The sequence below is a fragment of the Staurois parvus genome, unplaced genomic scaffold (assembly GCF_062004578.1).
Source record: "Staurois parvus isolate SC_StPar_1 unplaced genomic scaffold, SC_StPar_1.0 ptg000704l, whole genome shotgun sequence".
Classification (NCBI taxonomy): domain Eukaryota; kingdom Metazoa; phylum Chordata; class Amphibia; order Anura; family Ranidae; genus Staurois; species Staurois parvus.
Genome location: NW_028318500.1, coordinates 6278961 through 6305370, shown reverse-complemented (window position 1 = coordinate 6305370; position 26410 = coordinate 6278961). Strand labels below are relative to the sequence as shown.

Here is a 26410-nt window from a genome sequence, read left to right as displayed (position 1 = left end):
GGTGAAATTGCGTGAAAGTTATAGCATCTACAATGCGGTATATATACTGATTTTTTTTTTAAATACTAGTAATGGCGGCGATTAGCGGGACTGTAGGACTGCGTCCGGCATTCTGACACTGGGGGGAACTGACTAACTGTCACTGACATCCCCAGTGACACTAATACAGTGATCAGTGCTAATAAAAAGCACTGATGCTGTACTAATGACACTGGGCAGGAAGCATTTAACATCTGAGGTGATCAAAGGGTTAACTGTGTACTGTGTGTATTTTACTGCTGGGTTTTACTAGGGAGGCATGCTATGCTGGAGCTGACAGGGGAGAGATTTGCATTGTTTACATACAGACCTCTCCCCTGTCAGTGATAGTCAGCGATCGCTGGGTGGCGGCGGGGAATCTCCAGCCGGGACCCAGTGATTGACAGCTGTAGCCGCCAATGGTGGTGCAGGTAGAGTGCGTGTGCGCCCCTTACCCGGAAATACAAAATCACGTACATATTATTATTATACAGTATTTATATAGCGCCAACAGTTCGCTCAGTGCTGTACATTACAATGGGAGACAATACACGAGACAGTACAATAACAATACAATGCGATACATGAGGGGTTTGAGGGCCCTGCTCCTTGGAGCTTACAATCTAGGAGGGAGGGGATAGTGGTACAGGAGGAAATAGCTGTGGGGGATGGAGTGGTAGGAGGAGTGGAGGAGATCGGCAATTAGCTGAGGGCAGGGTAGGCTTCCCTGAAGAGGTGGGTTTTCAGAGTGCACCTAAAGGAGAGGAGAGTAGGTGATAGTCTGATGGATTGGGGTAGGGAGTTCCAGAGGATGGGGGAAGCCCTGCAGGAGTCCTGGAGACGGGCATGGGAGGAGGAGACCAGGGAACTAGAGAGAAGGAGGTCTTGAGAGGAGCGGAGAGTACGTTTAGGGTGGTATTTGGATATCAGGTCGGTGATATAGTTTGGGGCAGTGTTATGGACAGCTTTGTACGTCAGTGTTAGCATTTTGAATTTTATCCGTTGGGCAATCGGAAGCCAGTGGAGGGATTGGCAGAGGAGGGTGGCGGATACGGAGCGGTTAGTAAGGTGGATGAGTTTGGCCGCAGTATTCAGGATAGACTGAAGCAGGGATAGCCTGTGGTGAGGTAGGCCGATGAGGAGGGAGTTACAGTAGTCAAGTCGTAATATGATAAGGAAGTGAATGAGTTGTTTAGTAGTTTCCTGGGTTAGGAACGGAGGTATTTTGGAGATGTTGCAGAGGTGGAGTCTACATGAGTTTGTCAGCGATTGAACCTGGGGCTGGAAGGACAGATTGGAGTCTAGGATGACACCAAGTATTTTGGCTTGCGGGGTGGGACTGATGGTGGCATTGTTGGTCGTGATGGAGAAGTCAGGGGGGGGGCGCGGGCTGGGGGGAAAACTAGGAGCTCGGTTTTGGAAAGGTTCAGTTTGAGGAAGTGGAGTGACATCCAATCCGATATGTCGTTCAGTAGGCTAGTGATTCGGGCGGAGACTGAAGGGGTAAGGGGAAGGGTAGAGAGATAGATTTGCGTGTCGTCGGCATAGAGATGGTAGTTGAAGCCGTGAGAGTGTATCAGTTGGCCAAGGGAGGAGGTGTAGATGGAGAAGAGAAGGGGCCCAAGGACAGAGCCTTGAGGGACCCCCAACAGAGAGAGAGAGTGAGTGGGAGGTGGCAGCATTATAGGTAACACTGAAGGAGCGCTGTGATAGATAGGAAGAGAGCCAGGAGAGAGTGGAGTCTCTGAGGCCAAGAGAGTGTAGTTTTTTTGAGGAGGAGGGGGTGGTCGACTGTGTCAAAAGCCGCAGAGAGGTCTAGGAGTAGGAGCACTGAATAGTGGCCATTAGCTTTGGCGGTTAGCAGGTCGTTGGTGAGTTTGAGTACGGCAGTTTCGGTGGAGTGTAGGGGACGGAAGCCAGATTGTAGGGGATCAAGGAGATTGTTGTCGTTGAGGTAGGAGCTTAGGCGATTATAGACTAAGCGCTCAAGGAGTTTGGATGTAAATGGCAGCAGGGAGATGGGTCTAAGGTTGTTCAAGTCGGTGGGATCCAGGGAGGGTTTTTTAAGTATGGGGGTGATGTGTGCGTGCTTCAGAGGGGAGGGGAATGCGCCAGTAGAGAGGGAGAGATTAAAGATGTGGGTGAGGGAGCGTAGGATGGAGGAGGATGGAGAGTGTAGGAGTTGTGAGGGGACAGGGTCGAGGTGGCAGGTGGTGAGGCAGACTTCAGAGAAGACCTTAGTGACCTCTTCAGTGGTAGCAAGGTCGAAGGAGTGGAGTGTTGAGGGGGTTTTAGTGTAAGGAATGTAAAGTGGGGTGGAGGTCTGGCCAGTGGCGAGGTCGAGGGGTGTTGAGGGGGTTTTCGTGTGAGGAGTGCTAGGTGAGGTGGAAGTCTGAGCAGCGGCGATGTCCCTACGAATTGCGTCAATCTTGTTTTTGAAGTGATTGGCAATCTCGTGGGCGGTAAGTGAGGTACTAGGTGGGGGCGGAGAGAGTAGAGAGTTAAAAGTAGAGAAGAGCCGGCGAGGACTGGAGATCAGGGTATTGATGAGCGTCACAAAGTAGGCTTGCTTGGCAGCGTGGAGGGAGGAAGTGTAGGTGAGGAAGGCAGATTTATATCGGGTGAACGCTTGTTGGGATCTGGTTTTTCGCTATAGTCGGTCCAGCGCACGACTGCGTCATTTGAGATTTTTGATATGATCAGTCTGCCAGGGCTGAAGCGGTCGGGGTCTAATGCTTCGTGTGGTTAGAGGCGCTAACGAGTCTAGAGCGGTTGACAGCGAGTTGTTATAAGCAGTAGTGGCCAGGTCAGGGCAGGACAGGGGAAGGATACTGTCGTAGAGTTGATCAGCTGCAGAGTGGAAGGGGGCCGGGTTCAAGTTGCGGAGGTTTCGGCTGGTGATGGTTTGAGATTTGGAGGGGTAGGTGTTTGAGGACCAGGAGATGGCGAAGGTAATGAGGTTGTGGTCAGAGAGAGGGAAGGGGGTGTTTGTGAGGTTGTGAGGAGTGCAGAGATGAGAGAAAACAAGGTCCAGGATGTTCCCGTCGGAGTGGGTGGTGGACTGTGTACACTGTGCGAGTGCAAAGGAAGAGGTTAAGTGGAGGAGTTGGGATGTAGCTGGGTTATTGATGTTGATAGGGATGCTGAAGTCTCCAAGGATGATGGTGGGTAGCTCGGAGGAGAGAAAGAAGGGTAGCCAAGCGGAGAAGTCGTCGAGGAAGCGGGACACGGGTCCGTGAGGCCGATAGATTACAGCAATCCTCAGAGGGATTGGAGAGAATAGTCTAGTGCAGTGAGCCTCAAAGGAGGAGAAGGATAGAGAGGGGGGTTTGAGAGGACTTGGAAGGTGCTCAGCGGTGACAGGAGCATACCAACCCCACCACCTTTTTGACTGCTGGGTCTGGGTGAGTGGGTCCAGATGAGACCTCCATAGGAGAGTGCCGCAGGGGAGGTAGAATCAGTGGCTTGGATCCAGGTTTCAGTGATCGCTAGGAGGTGGAGGGAGCGGGAAACAAAGAGGTTGTGGATGGAGCGGGAAACAAAGAGGTTGTGGATGGCGGTGAGTACATATACATGATTTGGTGCAGCTCTGCTGCCCTGTAGCAGTATTTGTGCTATAGGGTGACGGGGAAGCGGTTGAAAGGGCAAAATACTAATAAATTATGACCACCAGAGAGAACTGAGGAGCATACTTATTTGCTTTGATACTTACTGCCATCTAGTGGCCATAGGCAGTATTAGATTCACACTTTCTTTTCAGTTATTAATATTCGATCTGCAGAGAATGTAGCCTGACAACATCGATCTTGCCCCATTTGCACAGAGTTTTTATGGATAAAATGCTACGCAAATTTTTTTTTATAAATACAACCCTTAGTTCTTTTCTTTAAGCATGAAGAAAGACACTAAGTGTTTTGGAAAGCTTGCACCCCAAAATATATTAAAGTAGAACTATAGGCAAACATTTTTTTTTTGGGTAGAGTAAGGGTTGATATTTTGAAGTTAGTTGATATTTTGACATCTGTCTCCCGTTGGAGAGATTCTCTAAACTTCCTGTCCAATAGCCAAAACAGAAAGTGGGAAAATCTCTGCAAATTAAGGGAATTCCTTGTGGAGCCCCTGATCACCAGAATTAGTGTTCTTACTTTTCTTGGGACAGCCCAAAATATGGGGTTTCTTTTACTTTCACTTTTGATGATAATGGTAAACAGGACACATAGAGAGGGTGAATCTCCCTAACAGAGGCACAGACTGCAATAAAAAAAAAAAAACAGACAGGCATTCTAAGGCCTCTCCACTCCATCCAAAAGTAAAAAAAAAAAAAGTTTTGCCTTTAGTTATTCTTTAAATCTGCCACATGAAATGTATTACATGTACAGTAAGTATGTTATTTTCTTACTTCTACTCATGGCTATCACAGTACATCACTCTACTACTTGACACTCTATTACATTAGATTGTGAAAATGCACCAGGATTTGTGTGTGTTTAACACAAGCTATGACATTTTTTGGGGGGGCTTTTTGTCATTTTTGACTTGCACAGGAATTTCAGACAGCTTGGGTGATAGATCAGGGCAGCAGGGGTACAAGTAGGAGGAAAGGGCTCATGCTACTTTGCAATCAGAAGAGAGATAGTCCCTGCTTTGTTAACCTCCCTGGCGGTGTTCCCGAGTGTAGCTCGGGGTAAAGTTTCTGTACCAAAAGCGGTAACCCCCAGCTACACTCGGGCTTACCATGTGGCGCTGCATAGGGAGTCCCTGCAGAGCTTACCTTGTCCTTCGCTCCCGCGATGTGTCCCCTGCAGCGTCCCCGGCCATCTCCTCCGGCTGATGACGGCATCCAGCTTCTGTGTTCCGGTCCCTGTGACGTCGGGACGTACGGGCGCCGGCGGCGGGAAATTTGAAATTTTTTTAAAAATGTCATTTTTTTCAAAACGAATTTTACATAGTAAAACATTGCTGTTTCAAACCATTTCACATACATTTTGTCCCTAGTGCTTTGTCCTGTCCCCTGTCTGCATTTTGACTGTTCTTTCTGCCTGGAAACTTAGAAAAGTCCATGACATCCAAAAAGCGTCCCTTTAGGTCAAAAGCGGTTTTAGATCAGCTAGAGCAGTGGTGGGCAACCTTTTTTTTCAACTGAGCCAAATCTCGCCAAAACCACGATTGAAATTTATTTTGAGAGCCACATTTTTAAAACTGAAAATACATAGGATGGTACACTGTTTTTAGTTTCAATAAGTTTTTATAGTAATTCATCCCCCATAGTAATTCATCCCCCATAGTAATTCATCCCCCATATAGTAATTCATCCCCCCTATAGTAATTCATCCCCCATAGTAACTCATCCCCATAGTAATTCATCCCCCCTATAGTAATTCATCCCCCATAGTAATTCATCCCCCCTATAGTAATTCATCCCCCATAGTAATTCATCCCCCATAGTAATTCATCCCCCCTATAGTAATTCATCCCCCCTATAGTAATTCATCCCCCATAGTAATTCATCCCTCCTATAGTAATTCATCCCCCATAGTAATTCATCCCCCATAGTAATTCATCCCCCTATAGTAATTCATCCCCCATAGTAATTCATCCCCCATAGTAATTCATCCCCCCTATAGTAATTCATCCCCCATATAGTAATTCATCCCCCATAGTAATTCATCCCCCATATAGTAATTCATCCCCCATAGTAATTCATCCCCCCTATAGTAATTCATCCCCCATATAGTAATTCATCCCCCATATTAATTCATCCCTCATATAGTAGTAGTAAGTAAGTAGCAAGTAGTAAGCCAAGTCCCCCCTGTGTCAATTCACTTACCTTTGCTCCGCGCGTTCTTCTCGCCGTGTTCCCGCGCCATTCCCGTCTTCAGGGCCGGAGCCTAGCTCCTCTCACGTTTGTCACGCTGCCCCGCCTACACACATCCTGACAGCCAATCAGTGGCTATCAGGATGTGAGTGGCAGCGAGACTGGCCAATCATTGCATTTGAGCGCGCTGCCCTGGCTTTTTTTTTTTTGGATCACGCTCCGTGGGCCGGATTAAAAGGTCCGCCGGGCCATAGTTTGCCCATTGCTGGGCTAGCTGCAGAGTCCTGACTTTTGGAGAGGAGAGCCGCCCGAGAGGAGGGAGGGGAGCGGGCGCCCGGCACACAGAAGAGCCGCATTAAAGTGTGTAAAGAGCCGCATGTGGCTCGCGAGCCGCGGCTTGCCGACCACTGAGCTAGAGAACAGCGATAGTAAATCAGAACCACTTGCAGAATTGAGTGATAATGATTCGTGGAGCAATTCGTCATCAGACACTGAAAACAATTTTGCGACTTTGCTCAGTGATGTGCGAACTTGGCGCTATATTTAAAATTTCAGTGTTTTTGGTTTGATTATATTATTAAATTAAATGTATTATTATTATATTATTATTTTTTATGATTATTTATTAAATTATAATTTAGGATTTTGTGTTTCAAATTTTATCATACCTGGGATGTTTAATAGACTCTTGTTCGGACAGATTTTAGTGAGTTATTCCTAAATATTACAGCCTACAATAAAAAAACTACATATTTCCATGCAAAATAATGGTACCGCTTTCAGCACCAAAAATCTGAAATAATCATACCGCCAGGGAGGTTAAATCATCATAGGCAGGGAAAGGGTCACTTCCTAGTATATAACAGTGGATGTTCATGATGGGTGTACCGATGATTGTTTAGGTATATAAGCAGAATGTTACGAGAAATCAGATCCTTGTTTGTATGGTCAGTTATATTTATTATAGCAATGTAAAATGTTGCCATACTATGCTTTTTTTTACTTTTATTTAGATTCGGAGCTGGATCAATTTGAACTTTTATGCCGTGATGGATCCACTGCTAGTCTAAAGTCCTACAGAACGTGTAATTTGGGACAGGGGCCCAGTAAAGGGATTGTCACAAGATTGCACATGCAAAGAGTCACTAAAAAATTTCTTACTGTGATTCAGGTGATGTTTTCTGTTTTCAAATTAATAAATACATATATTTCTATGTAAAGTTTACTAAAATGTAAAGTTTATATTTAGAAAAAAGAAGGAAAAGTAAAGGTTTTATTGCTGCCTGTGTCCCCCATGTGTGAAACTCTGATACTCTGATTGTCATCGTGACAGAAAATGATGGGAAATCTAATATGATACAGCTATCACTGGAACAGGAGGTGACAGTCAATCTTCCAACTGGATTTTCCTTATCTCTCACCTCTTGTGTCTAAAAGACAGGAAGTGAAGAGAAATCTCCCCTAATGGAATACAGATGGAACCAAAAAAAAACTATCTATCATGGTCTTTAATTTTTCTCTATTTTTGTATCCAAACATTCCCGTACAAAATTACATTAACATTCCTGTAAAAAATTCCTGTAAAGATTTACACTTGTTTCGGGTCCTGATGTTCTTAGTAACCCGTTACTAAAGCTGTTGACCATTTGTAGGGTATTCCTATGTATGAGATGTTCTTGGTGCCTGGATTGTATAAGGATGTGTTATTATACCAATGACATTCTTGCCTGCTCTGCATAAATTCTCTTCTATGTAACCTCTATCCAACACATATCAAATCCTGTAAGGTTAAAGAGAGATTTCATTTTCCTAAATTACAGGTGACACACAACAAAAAAAATAAAATATCTGCCAACCGTAGTAAAGTAGAACTACTGGAAAGCTTGCACCCCAAAATATATTAAAGTAGAACTATAGACAAACTTTTTTTTTCATTTTGTATAGAGTAAGGGAGGGTTATAACACCTGTTAGATTTTTTGTTTCGCCAACTGTGTCCCATTACAAATATTTTTCTTCACTTCCTGTCCCATAGCCAAAACAGGAAGTGAGACTAAATTCCTGTAAATTAGGGGAATCTCTTGGGGCCCCCAGGTCACCAGAACTAGTGTCCCATAGATCTCTCCTCTATCACTTTTTCTGGGGACAACCCAAAATTAAGGATTTTCTTTTACTTTCAATGATAATGGTCAACAGGACAAATAGAGAGGATGAATCTCCTTAACGAGTACACAGACAGCAATTAAACCTGACAGGGGGTCTAATCCTTCTGCACTCTATACAACACTGAAAAAACAGTTTTGCCTTTAGTTATACTTTCATTTTACATATATTTATTGTCCTTCACAGTATTTTCATTATTCCTTTCATTTTAAGCTAGAACATATTTTACATTCCTTATTAAATAAATGGCATTTTTTTCTGCTCAGAATTTATTTGGAAGAAGCGGAAGACAAAAAAGTCGCCTTAATCTCTTCTCTTCAGAGCCTTTTGGGGGGCGGAATCTCCTGTTTCATGACTCTACACAGGGGCTACAGGTTGTAGCAGAAGATTTGGAGATGACTGCAATACTAGGACTGGATTATGTGGCTCTCCTAAGGGGCCTGGGTCATGAAGGTGAGGAACAACAAGCAGAGATTGGAATAGTTTAGTCTCCTATCAGATGTTCAGTCCAAAACAGATATTTCTAATGATGGTTATTATTGATGGTTAGAAATATTCTATGGTGTCACATTTGAACCATTCTAATTCTCACCCATTTACCTATGTTTCTCTTCTGGTTGCCCAGTGAGTCTGGCTTATCCAAATTAGGTGGTCACAAATACCACAAATAGCAACGTTGGTTTGCAATGTTGAAAGAACCTTATTAAAACTGACGTACATATTACCTGTCTTTTGTCATGCTCAATATCATTTACAGTTTGTTCCTTTCTTTATGTATAGACTCTTCTGAACATAGAGAATATTTGTATTACTTACATTCTGCTAGTTTTAATTCTTATGACCTGTAAACTTATTTTTAGTAGTATCACACTTTGGATTGTGATAGGCAAGTAAAATGTAAATGAAACCTTTCACTTGGCGAACTGAATACATTTTGAGGAGCAAGCTCCAGAAAATACGTAGTTTAGGGGGTTAATTTAACATTCGTTATGTAATTGTGCTGCATATTTATTCTCTCCTTGTTGGCTTAGTCCTCTCTGTCCTTTGCTAGAGATAATAAGAGTTAAGTTATAAGTTAGGAAGGCAGGCTTGGGATGGAGTCAACCTCATAAGGCGAGTTTGGACTTTTTCCTCCCTTTGCATGCCCTTCCTCCTGAGAGTTTGGATTTCATCATTAAGAACTTGGCCTGGAATTGTAAACCAATCATGTTGGAGTGTCTCACTCTTGAGGAAGAAGAGAGAGCCAAACAGCACTCTTGTTAACCAACAGCCAGGGAGTAGTCTCCACTGTTATTTCTTTCATAATCTGGAACTGTTCTTGCAATAATTAGAAAATCAAGAAAAGCTGTTTCTTGCATCCTATGTCTCATTTCTGTGTCAGATAGAGTAATGAAAATGGAGCTTGTGGCAATATAGTAGAGCCTATAGATAAAGGAAAGGGGCTGGAATGGTAACACACACAGCCAGCTCAGAATAGCAATGGTGGTACCAGGTGACAGTGGGTTCTAAAGGATGAGTGGTTGGAATGGGCCAATATACACCCTTCTTGGGCAACTGGGCTTTTGAACCTGGTCCTCATCTGTTGAGTTACACTCAAGGATGCTGCCTGTAGCCACAATATTAACAAGGCCTTGTGGATAGACATACAGTATCAAGTATGAGGGAAATCTCTCATATATGAACAATGCCTATGGGACTTTAAAAGAGTTACATAAACAAAATGATGCAGTATAAAAAAAAAAAAAATTTTATGCATATTCTACATACCAATTCTAAAAACATCTTGAAAGAATCCAAATACGCATATTGTACATCTCTGTTGGTGATGGCTGCCAGACAACTCTGTGATTATTGTTCTGCTTTTTTTTTATGTTGATTGGTTGGTGCATATCTTTGTCAGTATGAATACCATTATCTCCTGAAGAAGTGAACATTGCTTTATGAAATGTGTAGAGATTTATGACATTGCCTACTTATCTTTATGTGCTCATAATGCTGTTATACAGTGTTTTTTGTATATGAAGTGTACATCAATTCATTTTCTACCAAGTTGTTTTAACATTAATATGTAGAATGTAAATAAGAAATGTAATTTTTTTATTACTGCATTTTTTTTTGGCATAACTCTTTCAAAGTCCCATGAGAATTTTTCATGTATGACAGTTTTTATTCATTTAGGGGCTGAGCTGTGCTGACATCAATGCAGTTTGGCCTCTAGTATCTTGTTAATATCAAGTATAAGGCTGTTGTCTTTGCCTGTGAGTGAAATTTATTATGGACCTTGTGTGTGTATTGGGCAGCTGGAAGGGGTGCTTGACTTCTGCAGTTTCCCTCTTGAAATCCATCTATGTGCGGAGCTGGAACCTTGCTCAGCTTTGGTAGTGTCAGTAATATTAGAAGTAAATACTTCCTTCATGTAAGCTTCTAGCCTACATTAACACCACATCTACCTCCAATCACTAAGGTGCCTACAAACTGTTTATGAAAGCTAGCACCTCAAAATATATGCAGTTAGCCAAGGCACTCATAGTACACAAAATATGAAGATTCTATTTGAATTCTACAGATTAATTAAACCGTCTTATAAAATTAGAAAAGATTCAATAACCAATATTCAAACATTTAACTTCACTGCCTTGCCCTCCAGGGCCAGATTTAACATAAATGTTCTGATGGGCTATATGTTTTATTTTTGTGTACATTATGAAACAATTAGGGGCATAATTATAAAGTAGTGAATATGATTTTCACCAAACATTCACTGGTTGTAAATCAATCACTGTCATTTAAAACACATTCACCAGGATGCAGTAACTGCTTGGTGAAAGTCAGATTACCTCTATAAATATTTATTACCGTTACTTATACAGTGTAGCGCCATCAGTTTACACAGAGCTTTACATATATTATACTTTCACATCAAGCTCTATGCCCATGGTAATCTAAGGTCCCTAACTCATTCATACTAGGACCAATTTAGACAGGAGCCAATTAATCTACCAGCATGTCTTTTGAATGTGGGAGGAAACAAACACAGGCACAGGGAGAACATGTAAACTCCAGGCAGGTAGTGCCATGGTTGGAATTTGAACCGACGACCTTGATGCCAGACAGACATGCTAACCATTTATCCACTGCATAGCCCCAATATGCCTTTTAGTGTTATATAGTTGGCATGATGAATTCAAATAGCTAATACTGTGGCTACATATGAGTCAGAAAGCAAATGGAACTAATTTGATGAGATAATATATCCATTTCTTAGGTATTTCATTGGATCACAGTGTTATTCGTTGGTGCTGTATCAGTTCAGCTGAACTAAGGAAATGTGAAAATTGGGCACTGAGTGTGAGGTCAGATCCACTGGTCTGCGTCCAGGCCAACTCCCTAATTGGATGCATTGAGATGATCAAGGTAATAGAGCTTAATATCTTTAGTGCATTGTAGGTGGGGATAATCCTTTATTTACTATTTACAGTATAGTAGAAGTGTTAGGTATGGAAATGGCAGAGAGAAGGAAAGAAGAAAGAAACTCAAATAAATCTATCATGTTTCTTAACTTTAAAAGAGAGAGACAAATAAGTAATCTTTTGTCAGACATTCTAAATAAATGTAATTGGATGAAGGACATTTGTGTAGATAAGGACACTTAAGTGATAAGGAGCTGGTGGGTGGAGAAAATGTTTGGTTAAAAATGAATATACTTATTGTTCTGGTACATAGTTACATAGTTAGATTTTAGCATGTAATGTGAGTTTATGCATAAGAATAACAAAGTCCTCAATCGATTGAAGAGTGCTGGTACCCTATCCTGATTCTACATTCCATATTATTACATACCTTACCAAGTCATGCAATGTAAAATTGCTGACAAATTACACATAATTGTCAGTTGTAAAAACCTGTTATCAAAATAGACCTGCTTGAAGTCTGTCAAGATATACCGCACCCCCACATGTCACAAAGGTGTTTACTGGTTAGTCTTACCTAAAGACAAATTAACTGAGACCAGGATTAGGGGCAGATCTCTCCAGTTTGATCGATGTGGATATGTGAAAATTGTGGCAGTTCAAGCCAAAAAAGTTTGTACTATTATTGTATAGCTTTGTTGATTCTGATCCTTTCCAGCCAGCCCTCTTTTACAACCATTCAGGAGGATTACTTTCACCAGATGGAATACCTACATAAAAATATTGCAGGGGCCCAGTGGCTGTCCTCTTCTTTTGTACCAGTGCTGAATACTTTCACCTAGTGTTATCTCTATTAATTATTTGCTATACAGTATATGTGCCATGGTGTTCTTTTCTATTGTCTCATCCTCCTTTGGTGGTATTGTTTTAGAGTAACGAAGCAGATGCTGTAACTTTAGATGCCACTCATGCTTACATTGCTGGAAAGTGTGGTCTCCAACCAGCTGTGGTTGAATATTGGGGTGAGTGTGCAAAGTATTCCAAGACATTGTATCAACAGGTCTTCAATTCAAGTGACATATTGAGACATGAGAAAGGATTTACCAGAGTCTTCAAATGAAAATTGACTAACTACCAAATATAACTAATATCTCATTTTCCCACACACACAATTACATTGCAGCATGAATATAATTACATTGCTTTATACTATACATCACTAAATGGCGGACCGTGATTCGGATCCAGAACAAGCCACTTTTCCAGACGGACCCACGGTCATGCCACTTCTTTCCACCAGCCTCCACCGCTATTATTATAATGGCAGAGCAGAGAGCAGGAGCTGATGGGGTTAACTTTTCAAGTTAATGACCAGGTAATTGGATGTAGGGAGATCCTAGCAGCCAATCACCCGCTAGTTAATACAAAAGTTAACTCTGGCAGCTCTCGCTCCCACACTCCATTCAGTGCTGTGACTCCCACACTCAGTCCAGAAATGTTCTATCTCCCGCTCTCCACTCTGTCTAAGGTAGGAGAATGAAAGGGAGCAGAGGACACTACTCTGGCTATGTGTGTGAGAGGGGAATTATGTGAGAAGGGCAGAGCATGCTACTGTGGAGGGGGGTTGTGATGTGAGAGGGGTGCAGTGCTTTGAGGGGGGGGCTCTGAAGGGGGGCAGTGCTGTGAGGTGGGTGATTGATGTGAAGAGAGCAGAGCACTCTACTGTTGGGGGGGATTTGTGATGTGAGAGGGGGCAGTGCTTTGGGGGGGCTCTGAAAGGGGACAGTGCTGTGAGGTGGGTGATTGATGTGAAGACGGCAGAGCACCCTATTGTTGGGGGGATTTGTGATGTGAGAGGGGGCAGTGCTTTGGGGGGGGGCTCTGAAGGGGACAGTGCTGTGAGGTGGGTGATTGATGTGAAGAGGGCAGAGCAATCTAATGTTGGGGGGGGATTCGTGATGTGAGAGGGAGCAGTGCTGCGGGAGGAGATGTAAAGGGAGGGCAGTGCTATGGGGGGATGTGAAGGGGGCACAGTTCTGCTGGGGGGTGAAGTGAAGGGGCAGAGGACAGTACTGTGGGGGAGGGATGTGAAGGGGGCAGAGGATAGTACTCTGTGATGCAGGGGGGGGGTGATTTGAAGGGGGCTGAGGACTGCTGTGAATAAAGGGGGAGTGTGATGTGAAGGGGATTCAATACACTACTGTAATGGGGGTAGGGTGATGTGCAGGGAGCCTGCGAACACTACTGTGAAGGGGAAACAGAGGGGTGAGGGGGACTAAGGACACTGAGGGATTGCAATATAGGAGGAGAGGGCTCACAAAACATGCGGTTCGAACCTCTGCTGGAAGAAAATTTTACTGGTTGGACCTCCATGAATTCAATGCCCCTGCTGTACACTGTAGCACTACTTCCAGTGCAATCCTGACTATTGGCCAATGGCCAGCAACCTTGTCTTGCCAATATTAGTTAGTGGAATGGCTGACATACAGTATGCCACTCTATTATTATACAGGATTTATATAGCGCCAACAGTTTGCTCAGCGCTTTACAATATAACGTAATATAACAATACAGTTCAGTACAAGAGGGATAGGAGGGCCCTGCTCCTTGGAGCTTACAATCTAGAAGATTCTACAAACACTTCCCCCTAGGAGCAGAGAGGGACTATAGGGCTCACCAGTACTTGACATCCTCAAATCATGTGCCTTTACCCACCCACTTTAAGAAAATCATATAAAATTATAAGCTTACACTGGAGCAGAAAAGGGAAAACTCCCTTTGTCTTATCAAATCTGAGTTTAATATTTTGATCTGGGTTCACAATAACATTATAAGGAGCTAGAGAGGCCAAGAACAGAAACACATTTTGTAAATGTATATAGAATTTATTGCTGTTACATTACTTTATGCTAAGTAATGTGCAAATGATAAGAACGTAACTATATTTAACTAACTAGTTGTAGTTATAATGGTGCCTGCATTGGACTGTGACAAGACATTCTAAAACAAGGATGTAAGGTGGGTAACTATAAAATATATTTTAGCCCTTGTTTTACTTTATTCTTATAGGGGAGAGCTCGGATTGCCTCTCAGATCCTCTGAAGCTGCTTCATCACGTCTCAGAGAAAGGTAAAATATAACAGTCCACAAACATTTTTAGAGTAGGAATGATTGAAACCCCATGTCTGTGTCCCACTAGGGAGATTTACCAACACTTCCTGTTTCAAAGACACCACAGGAAGTCAGCGATAATCTTTACAAATTTAGGAGAATTCCCCTTACAGGCAGTTATCACTGGAACAGTGTTAGAAGATTTGTTCCCCCCTTTGTGTTTTGATAACTGCAAAATGTTGGATTTCTCTAATTTTTTTGTTGAGCGACAGTATTCACCAGAACAAATAGGTTAAATCATCCCAGCGGGGATGCTGGCAGCAATACAAATTTGACATGGGTTCTGTTCCTTGTCTGTTCTATTCAAAACCTTTAAAAAGTTTTAGCCAAACACACACTCCCCTGCTGAATTTGGACCGGGTGATTTAAACTATTACATACAATTGGACATTCTACCTTGTTATTCAAAAACGTAAGTACAATAGTCTATACATGTGAATCAATTTTTCATGGTTTGTAAATTGCTATTGTGCTTTCCCGAACTGCCCGTCTGACCCTAGGTTCACATCTGTGCGGGTGGTGCCGCTGTGGATCCGCACAAAATCCGTGCAGCCGCACCACCCGTACAGAGGAATGCGGATCCGCGGGCGGGTGCCATTAGTTTTAATGGCACGCCGCCCGCACTGGAAAACGCAACCGTACTGGGAACCGAGGTTTCCGTGTGGGCTGCATTTTCCAAAGAAGTGCAGGGACTTCTTCCCTGCATGTCACGGGGCATGGGAGTCCATTCAAATGAATGGGCTCTCATGCCCGTGCAAAACACGGCCTGCACGGCCGCATATATGTGAACCAGGGGTCAGTGTTGTAACATTTTCCATTTTATCTAATTCTCTGTACCAGGATTATCATATAAATATCTTTTCAGGTTTTCCTTCTCTCTATGCACTGGCTGTCACCAAAAAGAGTATGAAAGCAGTGACTCTTATTGACCTGACTGGGCGACGCTCCTGCCATGGCAGCATGTATAGCCCTGCAGGATGGCTCCTGCTCTCCAAATACACAGTCCGGGCACCAGGAAATGAGACTTGGGACTGTGACATTAACTCAGGTAAGGGAACAGAAGAGATAAACACAAAGGATGAAACTAAATATTACTCATAAATGAAATAAATATATCAGCAGTTACTTAGGACTTCCTTTTTTGGTTTAGATTGCACTTTTTAAATATCTTAAGACATCTATACATTGTCTAATGCCTGTAGCATTCTACAGCATTTGATTCCTTCTTCTGACAGTTAATATATCTGATCTATAATATCTATTTCATGTTGGATAATCTCCAAGAAAGTAGAATGGAAAGATAAGTTCACTTAAAAAAAAAAAAATGCACTTTTTTTGCAGGTAAAAAAATTTGACGAAATTTTTTTTTATGGACATGTTTAATAGCAAAAAGTCAAAAATATAGTTTTTTTTTCTGAAAAATTTTTTTTTTATAGTGCAAAAAATAAAAACCGCACAGGCAATCAAATATCACCAAAAGAAAGCTCAATTTGTGGGAAAAAAAGAATGTAAATTTAATTTGGATGCAACATTGCATGACCGCGCAATTGTCAGTTAAATTAACACTGCGCCGTAACACATAAAATGGCCTGGTCACAAAGGGGGGTAAATCCTCAGGAGGGCAAGTGGTTAAGCTGACCGTACACTAGTAGATTTTCAAATAATAAACAAAAATCTTATAATTATAATTGCTGACTTGACAAATGTTGTTTGAAAGTATTTCAAAATTGAAAGTTAACAGCAAACTTTTTTTTTTTGAGTGAGTGGTCTTTTTTGAACGAAAATGACACTCACTGTTAGAAATTAGTTTGTTCAAGAAAAAAAATTCCACCATGCTCTTTCAAATTTTCTTTTCTTTTGAAATTATATATTAAGTTTTATGATCTTGCTAGGTAACCTATTTAGCTGTCCCTTTGGCTTTGCTGTCCTCCTTCAGCTTATGAAAAATATTTCTGGAAGGGGTGCATGCCCGGAGCAGATGGTGGCCTCTGTAAGGTCTGTGTTGGCTGGGAGGAGGATGGCAGAGTCAACGGGAGGTGTGCAGCCAATCACGACGAGCGTTATTATGGCAACATGGGTGCTCTCAGGTGAGTCTACAAAAGAGAAGCAATACATGAAAATCATAGTCTTATGTGCCTAAAGGCCAATTCTAGTTTTGGATGATGGAAAAAGGAAATTCTCTATTAAATGTGTGGTTGTCCATATAGATTTTTAATGCCATATACATATAGGGCCACATAGAAGATGTTTCTGTTTATCATTTTTCTGACTTATCCTAATCAGGTGCCCCCTTGATGATAAAATCCTGACCAAGCTTTTAAATCTTTTCCTGTTTTTATTTTGTCTGTGTCCTTGTTTAGGGAAAATGTTCTCATTTCTTGTTCTTACTACCAGCCAACAAATAGTCATAAAGTGCACAGACTTTTTCCCAGAAAGGACACCAACAATAATCAAAGGTTGACATAGATTTTAATACTTCTCTGCTCTGTCAAAAACTAAAGAAAAAGGGTTTTTTTGGATTTGGGCATTAAAACTGATCTCCGTAAAATTTAAAGTGCTTCCTTTCAGTGGTTGTTTATGTCTGTGAAAAACAGTTTTACTTACTGTACTTGAAGTTCCATTCCTATAGGATCCTTGACACTGTTAGACTGCAGTCTTTTACTGCCTTGCAGCCTTTTCTCCCCTGCTCTCCTGCAGTCTAAGGTCCTCTGATGTCACTAAGACCAACATGGGGCACATAGACTTGCATTTGAAAGTAAGGATGCCGAGGGACAGTCCACGACCAGAGCAGAGGGAAGTGCTATTTGCAGGGGACTTGGGTTGTAATGGGGGGATCCATGGTCTATTGGGTTGGGTATATATATATGTGGGATTTGGATCCTATCAGGTTAGCTCTGATGAAGAGGGGGTACCCTCAAAACGCATCAGCTGTCTTGGATCCTGGAGGGCACTTCTGCTGGCATTGGGTCCATTTGGGTCTTTACATCAATTGTACCACGAATGTTGGTTTCACGTGCCATATATCACTTGTGTTTGTGAGTATGTTTTTAGCTCGTCATACTACCAATAAATCCACAGGGATAATGCACTAGGCTGGTGCGCCTTTCTTTCTTTTCTTTGATTCCTAATACACATGTAATAGGCTCTCAGTGGCCAATCCCAAGCCTATGTATGTTAACCACATGCCGCCCAGCCACTGTAGAAATACGGCGGCAGGGCGGCACGGCTGGGCAAAACCACGTTTTAAAACGTGTGTTTTCAAAACAGGTAGGGGGCACGCGCGAGGTGCGCCGCCGCCCTACCTGTCCCGCCGATCACGGCCGCGGATGTCAGTCGCCGGGTCACAGCCGATCGTTACCGGCTGTGTCCCGACGATTAGCGGCAATCACTGACAGAGAGCAGGGCTGCAGTAGCTCTGCTCTCTGTCAGTTCCCTGACAGCTCCTGACATGCTGATCGGGACAGAAGAGTTTATCTGTCTGGATCAGTGTGTCTCCGTGCAGTACACACCCCCGCCCCCTAGTAAAACACTCCCCTCACACAGGTAACCCTTTCACTTAATAATAAAGTTAACCCCTTCCTCCCCAGTGCCATTAGTACAGTGTCAGTGGGTTTTTTTTGCACTGATCACTGTATTGGTGTCACTGGGGATGTCAGTGACCCCAAGTCAGTTCCCCCCCAGTGTCAGAATGTCCGCCGCAGTCCCGCCATAAGTCGCTGATTGCCACCATAAGTCACTGATCACCGCCATAAGTCGCTGATCGCCGCCATTATTACTATAAAAAAAAATTAAAAATCCCAGTATCTTTCCGCCATTTGAAAACGCTATAACTTTTCACGTAAACCAATTAATTTACACGTAATGGTTTTTTTTTTAGCAAAGACATGTCGCAGAATGCATTTTGGCAGAAATTTATGACTAAATTTGATTTTTAAATTTTTTTTTACTGGACATGTTTTATAGCAAAATAAAATTGTTAGCCTTTTTTTTTTTTATAGCGCAAAAAATAAAAAAACGCACAGGCGATCAAATACCACTGAAAGAAAGCTCAATTTGTGGGAAAAAAAGGATGTAAATTTCATTTATGTACCGTATTGCATGACCGTGCAATTGTCCGTTAAACTAGCACAGCGCTGTATAGCAGAAAAATGGCGTAAATTGCAGTATCTATACCATAGTTTGTAGACGCTATAACTTTCACACAAAGCAATCAATATACACTTATTGGGATTTTTTTACCAAAAACATATAGCAGAATACATTTTAGCCTAAATTTATAAATAACTTTGAGTTTACTATATATTTTTTATAGCTGAAAGTAAAAAATATTGTTTTTCTTCAAAATTTTTACTACTGTACATGTCACTGTTATGTGATAAAACTGCTCAGAAAATCTGTCATGCTGATAAGCTGCAATTCCCTGCACTATTCTTCAATGCTACCTTTAATATATTTTATGGATGGATGACTGTGGTCCTCCAATGCGCCAACTTTAATAATATGGACACATTTGCAAATATACATACAGTATATATATATATACATACATATATACACACACACTATATTGCCAAAAGTATTGGTCGGCCTGCTTTACACGCTCATGAACTTTAATGGCATCCCAATCTTAGTCCATAGGGTCCAATATTGAGTTGGCCCACCCTTTGCAGCAATAACAGCTTCAACTCTTCTGAGAAGGCTGTCCACAAGGTTTAGGAGTATGTCTATGGGAATGTTTGACCATTCTTCCAGAAGCACATTTGTGAGGTCAGGCACTGATATCAGACGAGAAGGCCAGGTTCACACTCTCCACTTTAATTCATCCCAAAGGTGTTCTCTCAGGTTGAGGTCAGGAGTCTGTGCAGGCCAGTCAAGTTTTCCACCCCAAACTCGCTCATCCATGTCTTTATGGACCTTGCTTTGTGCACTGGTGCGCAGTCATGTTGGAACAGGAAGGGGCCATCCCCAAACTGTTCCCACAAAGTTGGGAGCATGAAATTGTCTAAAATGTCTTGGTATGCTGACACCTTAAGAGTTCCCTTCACTGGAACTAAAGGGCCAAGCTCAACCCCTGAAAAACAACCCCACACCATAATCCCCCCTCCACCAAACTTTACACTTCGCACAATGCAATCAGGCAAGTACTGTTCTCCTGGGAACCACCAAACCCAAATGTCCATCGGATTGCCAGACATAGAAGTGTGATTTATCACTCCAGAGAACATGTCTCCACTGCTCTAGAGTCCAGTGGCGGCATGCTTTACAACACTGCATCTGATGCTTTGCATTGCACTTGGTCATGTCTTGGATGCAGCTGCTCCGTCATGGAAACCCATTCCATGAAGCTCTCTACACACTGTTGTTGTGGTAATCTGAAGGCCACATGAAGTTTGGAGGTCTTTAGCTATTGACTCTGCAGACAGTTGGCTAATTCTGTGCACTGTGTGCTTTAGCATGTGCTGACCCTGCTCTGTCATTTTACGTGGCCTACCACTTCGTGGGTGAGCTGCTGTTCCGAGTTGCTTCCACTTTGTTATAATACCACTAACAGTTGAATGGAATATTTAGTGAACCTATCACAGTACCACACTTGAATTGACTAAGCTCCTTAGAGCAACCCATTCTTTCACAAATGTTTGTAGAAGCAGTCTGCATGCTTAGGTGCTTGATTTTATACACCTGTGGCCATGGAGGTGATGGGAACACCTGAATCCAATGATTTGGAGGGCTGGCCCAATACTTTTGGCAATATAGTGTATATCTATGTTCAAAAGTTTATATACCCTGGCAGAAATCATGAAATTTTGGCATTGATGTTGAAAATATGACTGATCATGCCAAAAACATTTTTTTTAAATCTTTTATTTAAGGATAGTGATCATATGAAGCCATTAATTATCACATACTGTAGTTGTTTGGCTCCTTTTTAAATCACAATAACAGAAATCACGCATATGGCCCTGACCAAAAAATGTACATAACCTGAAATGCTTAGCCTTGGTACAGACACACAAGGTGACAAACACAGATTAAATGGCAATTAAAGGTTGATTTCCTACATCTGTGGCTTTTTAAATTACAATTAGTGCCTGTGTATAAATAGTCAATGAGTTTGCTAGCTCTCACATAGATGCACTGAGCAGGCTAGATACTGAGCCATGAGGAGTTGAAAGGAACTGTCAAAAGACCTGCATAACAAGGTAATGGAACTTTATAAAGATGGAAAAGAATATAAAAAGATATCTAGAGCCTTGAATATGCCAGCCAGTAGTCCAAGAAAGATTGCAGCCACAACTGCCAAAAGAATTGTTCTGGATACAAAGAAAAACCCACAGGTAACCTAAGGAGAAATACAAGCAGCTCTGGAAAAGAGGGTGTGGTTCATTTAAGGAGAAAAATACGATTGAACAAAAATTAGCTGCATGATCAAGTTGCCAGACAGAAGCCTTTACTGCTCTAATGCCACGAAAAAGCCTGGTTACACTATGCCTGACAACACCTTGACACGCCTCACAACTTCTGGCACACTGTAATCTGGAGTGGCAAGACCAATATAGAGTTTTATGGTCTCAACCATAAGCTCTATGTTTGGAGAACTAGGACTATAGTGAAAAGAATACCATCCACACTGTGAAGCATATCCAACACAACAAACACTTTACTCCTGCGCTAGGAAAGGACTCAGTAGACCCAATAGGAATGTTCTGGAATATGCACTGCTTGCTGCCCTCAACAGACCGGGGTGGTCCAAATACACTGGATACAAATGGAGAAACAGAAAAAGGGCGCACCGACCTAGTGCATTATCATTTAAAATAATTTATTGAAGAAACAAAAATAGATATCATACTCACAATGGACATATTAACACAGGCATGTCAAACTGAACAAGATGTATGATCCAAACAACATCTGAGTCCATACGATGGAACCCTGGATGACCAACTGGCTAACGCGTTTCGAGGACACAACCTCTTCCTCAGAGCCAACCTGTGTTAATATGTCCATTGTGAGTATGATACCTATTTTTGTGTCTTCAATAAATTATTTTAAACGATAATGCACTAGGTCGGTGTGCCCTTTTTCTGTTTCTCCATTTGTATACTGTGAAGGATGGTGGTGGTTCACTGATGTTTTGGGGAGGGGGGGGGAGCTCTAAAGGCTTGGGAAATCTTGTGAAACTTGATGCCAAGATGAATGCAGAATGGTATCAGAAACTACCGGCAGACATTTTATATTCGTGAAAGATGTGCAAGGGATGCTCTTGTACCTTCCAGCACGAAAATGACCCTAAATACAAGGCCAAGTTGACCTTCCAGTGTTTACACCAGAAAAAGGTAAAGGTTCTGGAGTGGCCATCAAGCTACTCTGGGGAGATCCCAAACATGCAGTTCATGCATGACAACCAAAGACTTTGCATGACCTGGAGGCATTTTGCCAAGAAGAATGGGCAGCTATACCAACAAGAATTCAGGGCCTCATAGACAACTATTACAAAAGACAGCACGTTGTTATTGATGCTAAACTGGTCAATACACAGTATTAAGAACTAAGGGGATGCAGACTTTTGAAAAGGGGTAATTTAATTTGTTTACTTGTTGCCATATTTTATTTTATAATTGTGCCACTCTGGTATTACCTACAGTTGAATATAAATCTCATAAAAAATAAAAGAAATGTGTTTTGCCTGCTCACTCATCTTTTCTTTAAAAATGGTACATGCTGTATATTACCAATTCTCCAAGGGTATGCAAACTTTTGAGCACTACTGTATATTCTAAAAAAAAAATAGTCTGTATTGTACATTTTGATGTGATTCCTCTCCATCTGTAAACATTATTCCTTTTTTGGCTATTCAAGAAAATTCCAATGTCTGGAAAAGTATCCATGTCAATGCCTTAATATGTTTTATTTGTTTTGGTGAAACGTATCTATATTTGCAACTTCTTTAAATTTTTCTTTATTTTGATGATAGGTAGAACAATGCTGTCATTTTTGTCCTTTACTTTGCTACTTGTTGCTTTTAAAATGGTCACATTGCTCAACAAGTGCTCTTGGGTCCTTTCACACGGTGTGGAGTGCTCTCAAATCAGCAGGTGATCCATGAGCAGTTCCTATGTTGAATCAGAGCTGAACGGGACAAATATGACAGCTCTGTGGAAGGCTGGGTATAAACGGACTCTGGCATCCGTTTACATCAGGCTACCTCTGATCTGTCATGTCCATTTAAATCCAACTGTCCATAGGGCTGCAAGGGGCATCAGAATCAGAATGCCCATGTGAAAGTGGCCTAAGAGGAAAGACTCCACAATATGAAAGCAAAAGAAATAATCTGCACAACTTATCAAGTGTTGATCTCTGGCACTTTTTGTTTATATTTTCTGTCTGAACTGTAGTATTCTATAGAAATATTGTTATATGTAAAATAAAATGTTATGTATTTTCTATTGTACTAACCTGATGATGCTTTTAGGTGTTTAGTTGGAGACCCAAGTGGGCGCAGTTATGGGGATGTTGCATTTTTGGAGCACCACTCACTCCTAAATAACATAGCAAGTAAGAAGTTTCATCTCCATCTTTTGAATATTAAGCCATGAACACTTTAACCTTTTAGCCCTCTTTTCAAACCTTCTGCTCATTATTAATGCTAAGAGAACATAATGCAACACATGTTTTGCTATAGATATGGAATCTTCTGGTTGGGCTTATGGCTATAGTGCTTCAGACTTTGAGCTGTTGTGTCCTAATGGTGAAAGAGTCCCACTGACAGAATGGGAGTCCTGTAATTTGGGTGTGATCCCACCCAGTGTAGTGATGACACGCCCTGTAATTACTGCAAAGATCCAAGACTTTCTGATGAAATCCCAGGTAAGAAACCTTACTCACAAGTAATTCATACTTCACTGAAGAACTGGGTAGAGCTGAATACTTTGGCTAGTATTATTGAAAGGTTTGACCAGAACCCAACAAGATGCAGTTAGGTCCATATATATTTGGACACAGGCACAATTTTCATACTTTTGGCTCTGTATGCCACCAAAATAAATGAAAACAAAATAATCCAAATTAATTTGAAGTGCAGACTTTCAGCTTTAATTCAAAGGGTTGAACATAAATATCAAGTACAAATTTTAGGAACTGCAACCATTTTTATACATAGTCCCTCCATTTTCAGGAGCTCAAATGTAATTGGACAAATGAATATAATCATAAATAAAATGTTAATTTTTTAATATTTTTTTGAGAATCCTTTATTGTCAATGACTGCCTGAAGTATGGAACCCATGGAGATTACCAAAGACTGGGTTTCCTCCTTTCTGATGCTTTGCCAGGCTCTAACTGCAGCTGTCTTCAGTTGTTCTTTGTGGGTCTTTCTGCCTTTAGTTTTGCCTTCAGCAAGTGAAGTGCATGCTCAATTGGGTTGAGATCAAGTGATTGACTTGGCCATTGCAGAATATTCCACTTCTTTTCCTTCAAAAGCTCCTGGGTTGCTTTTGCAGTGTGTTTTGGATCATTGTCCATCTGTACTGTGAAGCACCGTCCAATCAACTTTGCTGCATTTGGCTGAATCAGGGCTGACAGTGTATCTCTAAATACTGCAGAATTCATCCGGCTGCTTCTGTCACATCATCAATAAACACCAATGACCCAGTGCCACTGGAAGCCAGGATTGGCCCATGCCATCACACTGCCTCCACCATGTTTTACAGATGACATTATGTGCTTTAGATCATAAACTGTTCCAGGCCTTCTCCACACTTTTTTCTTCCTGTTATTCTGGTACAGATTAATCTTAGTTTCATCCAAAGAATGCTTTTCCAGAACTGGTCTGTCTTTTTAGATGTTTTTTTGGCAAAGTCTAATCTGGCTTTACTATTCTTCAGGCTTATGAATGGTTTGCACCTTGTGGTGAACCCTCTGTATTTGCTCTCGTGAAGTCTTCTCTTGATTGTAGACTTTGATAATGATACGCCCACCTCCTGGAGAGAGTCCTTTACTTGTCTGGATGTTGTGAATGTTTTTTTTTTACCACAAAGAGGATCCTGTGATCATCCACCACTGTTGTCTTCCGTGGAAGTCTATGCCTTTTTATATTGCTTACCAGTACATTCTTCTTTCCTCAGAATGTACCAAACTGTTGATTTGGCCACTCCTAATGTTGCTGCTATCTCTCTCTGATGGATTTGTTTTGTTTTTGAAGCCTTACAATGGCCTGTTTCACTTGCATGGACAGCTCCTTTGACCACATGATGTAGGTTCACAGCAATATATTCCCAATGTAAATACCACACTTAGAATCAACTCCAGACCTTTTACCTGCCTAATTGATGAAGAAATAATGAAGGAGTAGCCCACACCTGGCCAAAAACAGCTTTTGATTCAATTGTCCATTTACTTTTGGTCCCTTGAAAAAGGGGGGGGGGTGGCTACTCTTAAGAGCTGCAATTCCTAAACCCTTCCTCCAATTTGGATGTACATACCCTCAAATTAAGCCTGAGAGTGTGCACTTTCAGCCCATATCCATTATATAACTATAGCCTGAATATGTTTTGGTAAATACCTGAAAATCTTAAATTGTTCCTGTGTCCAAACATATATGGACCTAACTGTATGTATAGATGAGGTATGTATAAGGTAAAGATACAGACTAAATGTCTTGTAGAAAAAAATAATACACATAGGCAAAAAAGAGTTTTTGTATTTACTTGAAAGATTAGTAAAGTTTTAGCCTTTGATACAAATTCTAGTGTGTTTCTTGCAAATTCATACCACTGTTGTACATCAGAGCCAAAGAACATTGGGGGTGACGTGTGTGCTGGGTTGTTGGTGGGCAGTGATGTCATTGCTATCCCCCAATCCCTTTGCATAAGTGGCAGGGATTCCTAGTGACGTCAGTGGCTCCTAGGAATGCTGCAGATGCAAGCACCCATGGCTTCCTTAGGAACCAGCGACACAAATAACACTTCTACATATGATTTTTGCTTCTGCCGAAATGGATGCTCAACAGGCAAGCATCATGTTTAGACAGAACCACCAGCTAATATCTATTTGCAAGCATAATTGGTTAATTGAAATGAACACAACAAGGTATTGAGCATACCAGACTATTACCAGCAGCAAATAAATATATCCATTGGTAATCGCAGTTGGTGGGAGTAAAAAGGTGTAAACAAGTTACATAAACATGTAGCCAAATTAACAGCAAGAGGTTACAGATACCATACCATATGGACAAAGTGTCAACTGTATGCCATCTGCAATTGGTAGAGGAGCCTTTAAAAAGGACTTCTAATAAAATATTTAAAGTAGTTTTACACTTTCAAATGTTTTTGTTGTTTTAAGTAGATATTAGCGTAGTTAAAGTATATTCCCTGTTCATTTGTTTGCCTTACCCTGAAATGACGGGCTTGCATGTTATGGCTGCAGTTTTCTAGTGTCATGGCTGATTTATTCTCCCATGTCCATGTATTCATTCACCTAGCTTGTCCCTATTTACAAAAAGGGAGACGACCTATTGTTTTGGGTCACTCAGCATCCAATCGATGCTGCACCATTTCTGTTGTGTTGCATCAGAAATATGGGAGTACTAATGTGATGAAAACACATCTCTTCTCTTCATTGCTCTGCCTGCTTGTGCTTGTTTCATATCTAATTAATATGCAGTGTTTACCTGCAGAACACTAGACTGAGAGACCTAGGCATTGTGAGATTTGTAATTTTTTCACAATAGTGTCAGTTCTTAGACTACAGACAGAGGTCCTATGCGGTGTCAAGCCACGTTTCATGTTCGAACACAAACAGAAGCTTCTGGCACAGGAATGGGAAGATTTATTC

At 41.6% G+C, this 26410-nt stretch overlaps 1 protein-coding gene across 3 annotated transcripts in view; it reads left to right on the top strand.

Annotated features, from left to right (window-relative positions):
• The window catches only part of LOC149445951 (serotransferrin-2-like), an 81313-nt gene that overhangs the window by 32807 nt on the left and 22096 nt on the right, over positions 1–26410 (top strand). For all 3 annotated transcript variants that reach the window (XR_016306298.1, XM_089653255.1, XM_089653254.1), the window contains exons 7-15: positions 6847–7004; positions 8261–8447; positions 11260–11408; positions 12336–12426; positions 14474–14533; positions 15441–15623; positions 16512–16662; positions 23049–23131; positions 23259–23443. Coding sequence is in view for 2 of the 3 variants with exons in the window: in XM_089653255.1 (XP_089509381.1) it covers positions 6847–7004; positions 8261–8447; positions 11260–11408; positions 12336–12426; positions 14474–14533; positions 15441–15623; positions 16512–16662; positions 23049–23131; positions 23259–23443 (1247 nt within the window). In the remaining variant the exon portion in view is untranslated. The remainder of the gene's footprint in view (positions 1–6846; positions 7005–8260; positions 8448–11259; positions 11409–12335; positions 12427–14473; positions 14534–15440; positions 15624–16511; positions 16663–23048; positions 23132–23258; positions 23444–26410) is intronic.